Source organism: Austrofundulus limnaeus, unplaced genomic scaffold, assembly GCF_001266775.1.
Source record: "Austrofundulus limnaeus strain Quisiro unplaced genomic scaffold, Austrofundulus_limnaeus-1.0 Scaffold284, whole genome shotgun sequence".
NCBI classification, from domain to species: Eukaryota; Metazoa; Chordata; class Actinopteri; order Cyprinodontiformes; family Rivulidae; genus Austrofundulus; species Austrofundulus limnaeus.
This window is the reverse complement of record NW_013952686.1, coordinates 125,346-129,969: the sequence shown is the minus strand read 5'-3', so window position 1 is coordinate 129,969 and position 4,624 is coordinate 125,346. Positions and strand designations below refer to the sequence as shown.

The window sequence follows — 4,624 nt, the reverse complement described above, 5'->3', positions numbered from 1 at the left end:
GAATTTATTTTTTGTTTGGTTGAAAAAACTATTTTTGATTGAAATTATTTTTTTGATTGAAGATGCTTTTTGTTTGATTGAATAATAAAAACACAAATTTACCTCCATAGAAGGGCTCTGTTAGGAAAATATGGAACAATAAGATGTTTAATATATGATGAAGCTCGGTTATTGAGAGCTTTGTATGTTAGAAGTAAGATTTTAAGTTATATTCTGAATTTGACAGGGAGCCAGAGTGAAACTGTTATGAGCGAAACTGAAGAACCAGTGAATTAGAGGCAGATGGCTAAAACMTAATCATGGCCATTTGTTTTTAACCACTCCAAAATATACATTTTAATGTCACATAGTCACAAAATGTTAAGCCAGGGTTCCTGCAGATCCTTAAAAAGTCTTAAAAGGCATTGAATTCATCAATCCAAAAATAAGGCGTTAATTAGCCTTAAAATGTCTTAAATCAATCTTTCAGAAGTCTTAAAAATGTTAAACATTGTAAAAAGGATGATTGGAATTCACCTAAAATATTAAAATAATTAACATTTATTTTTTTAATATTTATATTCAGACATTCCCCTTTGACATCACTTCCTGTTATTTCACATGCAAATATCTCAACAACTCTCCATCTGAGCAATGTGAAATTTGTTTTGTAATATGTTAACAATGTTGTCTTTCCAAAAATGCATTCACTTTTCTTAAAAAAATTGGTGTCACAGGCACTCTAAGGTTTCATCTACAGGAAATTGGGGTTAAGACCCCACTGTGGGTCCTAAAACTCTAAAATCTGGGTCGTTAGAGGATTTCCAGACATTAAATTAAGTTTAAAACTGACTGCTAAGAATGTTTCTGCTATAGTTAAATATGGGAAAAAAAACAGTTGGTCTATCAGCAATATTTTATTACTTAAACAATAAATACTTTGGTTTATGAGTTTCTGCTAGGTTTTTTATTATTGTCATTTGTGTTTATTATGAAATTGGTCTTAAGTTTAATTTCACTTGGCATTAAAAAGTCTTAAAAGGTCTTAAATTTAACTTGCCTTAAACTGCAGGAACCCTGTAAACATATCTGAGGCATTGTCCACCTCAGTTACATCATGATTCAAATTCTTCTAAAAGTTTGAGGATAAATGTATGATGTTGCTGCATCAAATAGAATATAAGCAGCCTGCTGGAYTGAGAAATAGTCATACGATGGTTCTTTAATTTAAAAAAAGATACAGCTTTTAGAAATCCACTCGTGTTCAGATTTATGTTCTGGTTTGAATTGTTAAATGCTAAAGCTTAATGTGAGCAAATATTCACATTTAATATTCATCAGAGACATTATTTAACCCAGTTCTGTTTATGTGTTTGTGTCTGCTTTCTTGATCAGTGTGGTTTTATGGGTTGGGGACCTCAACTACAGAATCAGTGACCTGGACGTTGATGGTGTGAAAGAACTAATCAGCAAGAACGACTTTAAGATGCTGCACACTTACGATCAGGTGGGTTTAGTTTTTATTAGGTTTGATTAGTTCTCATTATGAGTTCATGACTGTTATTTATCAGCTGCGTGTGATCCTCAGCTCAAACGGCAGATCAGTGAAGAGGCTGTGTTTGAAGGCTTTGAGGAGGGAGAGATTAATTTCCAGCCCACCTATAAATACGATACTGGCTCTGATCATTGGGATACGAGGTAATCCTGACTGCTAATAGAAACGTGTCATATTCATGTTAAAATTTATCTGATATGTTTTAAGTAATTACTAAAAATAAAACAAGGGTTCACTTTTTTGTTTGCAGCAGAGAAAACAAATTGATTTAATCCCGACATGTTTCTCTCTGGAAGCATTTCATTATATGTCCTCAATTTGAAATAGCTTTTTGTATATATTCAGGTTTTTCTTTATTTATCAAAGCATTCAACACAAATTCACTGATTATTCAAAGAACAATGCAGCCACAAGATGTTTGTATTTAAGTTCAAACACTGCAGTAAAGCAAAGCAATTTTAGCTTTGTGAAATTCTCTATTTGCACTAAAAGATGKATAGATAATGATTTTATTTTATTTCTCCACATTTAGTGAGAAGTGTCGTGTCCCTGCTTGGTGTGATCGCATCCTGTGGAAAGGGAAGAACATAAAGCAGCAACATTACAAGAGTCATATGGTTCTGAAAACCAGTGACCACAAACCTGTCAGTTCCTTGCTCATCATTGGGGTAAAGCCTTTAGTTTTTAACTTGTTTTAGTTTTAGTTTGTTTCTGTTGGAATTCTTATAGGAAAAATAAACATTTTCTCTGTTTTTCCTAAAAAAAAAAAAAACAATGCATGTATGTTGGTGAAAAATACATTAAGGTCATACTTTGTCTTCTCTGTTTATGTCATATACCATTTTTAAGGCAGTAATAAATTCAAGTACAATATTTTTAAAGTTCTCCAGACACTAACAGATTTGAAATAATTTGCCTCTTACTCCTTTTCTGTTGCTACAGATCAAGAGAATAAATAATGAAGCGTATAAAAAGACCTTTGAGGAGATTGTACGCAATATAGATAAAATGGAGAATGAATGCATTCCATCTGTAACCTTGTCAAAACGAGAGGTAAAGTTTCCTATTCTGTAATAAAGTGTAACAGGAAACGTAATCGTGTTGATTTACCTCCTATGAAAAATTTCTCCTCATCGTTCAGTATACTTTGTGTAAACCACCTCTAACAATGACGTGTTCTGAGCTTTAAGCCTAATGCAAATATTTAAGAATATAGATCGATATAAAATGTTGGATCATAGAGAACACCTTTTTCATCTTACCTCTTTCAGTTCCACTTCAAGGACGTGAAATATATGCAACACCGAGCAGAGACACTGAGCCTCTTCAATGACGGGCAGGTCCCGTGTCAGTTTGAGTTTATCCAGAAGCCCAATGAGTCCACATACTCCAAGCCGTGGCTCACTGCCAACCCTCCTAAAGGCTTCATTGCTCAGGGTGAGAAATCTGAGTAGTTAGGTTGATCAAGGAGTCAAAGATTTCATGAAACCTGTGTCCTGCTTTTCGTTGGATTTTTTTTATGGTTTTGGTTCTTTTTCTTCTAAAATCAAAACTATTCTCACAGTAACTTCAGCTACATATTCATGTAGTGCTTTGGCATCAGATAGTTGAGTCAGACTCCTAACCACCTATCCATGTAAATTTGTGTGTCTTGATATCCAGGTGGTTCTGTGGACATTGATCTTGAGGTTTTTGTAAACCGTTTGACGGCACCGGATCTTAACTGTGGCAAGCAGATAATTGAAGACATCCTGGTGCTCCATCTAGAGCGAGGCAAAGACTATTTTATTTCTGTAACTGGGAACTATCTGCCAAGCTGTTTTGGTACCTCTCTTTATTCCTTGTGCCACATGAGGGAACCTATTCAAGACGTGCCACAAGAGACCCTTCTTGAACTGGTTAGTGATGTTTTATTTTACCTCTTCATACATTCCTGTCTCAGATATTACTGAAGTTTACCTTTTGAGTGTGTTAAAGTACTCCGTTTGCATTAAGCCTCTTTGTTTTTGCATTGTGTTTGTCTTCAACATCAGGCTGAGAAGTCCATTAATGAGAATGGGGCAACCGCTGAAAAGCCTCTCGACATTCCTAAAGAGCTTTGGATGATGGTGGATCATTTATTCCGCAATGCAGTCAAACAGGTGAGGAGATTCAAGAGTGATGCCTCTTTGATGGTTCTGTAATAAAATCACTGCACTCCTTTTTTGATAGAAGAATTGTTGACATTCTTGCAGGGTTTGTTTGTAAAAATATTGCCAGTATTTTTCACAGCCCATCCTAGTTTTATAATATACCTTGGATCCGAATAGTAGACATAAGGAACTGGTCGAATTTTGGGTACAAACTGCTGTAACGACTGTAAAATGGGTGAAATGCAGTCCAATGTGGATGCTATGAGCATCAAAGTAAATGATTTTGTCTATACCTTTTGTTTTCTGCCATGCTTCCTTATGTACTAGTATCACAAATACACAGCAGGTTCTCTAAACAAAAACACAATTCATACAGTGGACTTCAAATCGCCACATGGTCATTTCCAGAGCATTGGTTGTGTGTCCAAGTGAGGTTGCAAAATATGAAATTTAAAATGACCACAATTCAGAAATACACAAATGCGAAGATTATTTTTTACTTTGTAATAAATAAGTTTAAGTGCATTGCAGTGTTGATTTTGCCGGGTCTCCTCAGGGAAACGAAGAGTCAACATTTGTCATTTTTTATTTACAGGAAGATTTATTTCAACAGCCTGGCCTTCGGAGTGAGTTTGCTGAAATAAGGGATTGTCTTGATTCGGGGATGCCAGATTCCCTCCGTATCCTTATTATAACATATTTAAGGCACTGTTTGCTTTGGGCATACTGTCACTGCTGCATTTGAATTTATTGTGGAATTAAAGTTTTTATTTACTTACTTACTTATCTATATTTATTTATTTATTATTTAATGAGTTTACTAGCTTTATCACTAAATTAAAATCAAAATATGGCATTAAATTTTGATTCTCATTTATCCATCCATCCTTTTTCTGTACACGCTTCTTCCTTTTTCAGGGTTGCGTGGGTCACTGGTGCCCATATCCAGCAGTCACAG

The 4,624-nt window shown here is 34.8% G+C and overlaps 1 protein-coding gene across 2 annotated transcripts in view; it reads left to right on the top strand.

The window, feature by feature from the left end:
* The window catches only part of inpp5b (inositol polyphosphate-5-phosphatase B), a 22,789-nt gene that overhangs the window by 16,432 nt on the left and 1,733 nt on the right, over positions 1-4,624 (top strand). For both annotated transcript variants that reach the window (XM_014021252.1, XM_014021251.1), the window contains 8 exons: positions 1,375-1,486; positions 1,568-1,677; positions 2,067-2,202; positions 2,477-2,587; positions 2,806-2,971; positions 3,197-3,432; positions 3,568-3,675; positions 4,262-4,346. In XM_014021252.1, coding sequence (XP_013876706.1) covers positions 1,375-1,486; positions 1,568-1,677; positions 2,067-2,202; positions 2,477-2,587; positions 2,806-2,971; positions 3,197-3,432; positions 3,568-3,675; positions 4,262-4,346 — 1,064 coding nt within the window. The remainder of the gene's footprint in view (positions 1-1,374; positions 1,487-1,567; positions 1,678-2,066; positions 2,203-2,476; positions 2,588-2,805; positions 2,972-3,196; positions 3,433-3,567; positions 3,676-4,261; positions 4,347-4,624) is intronic.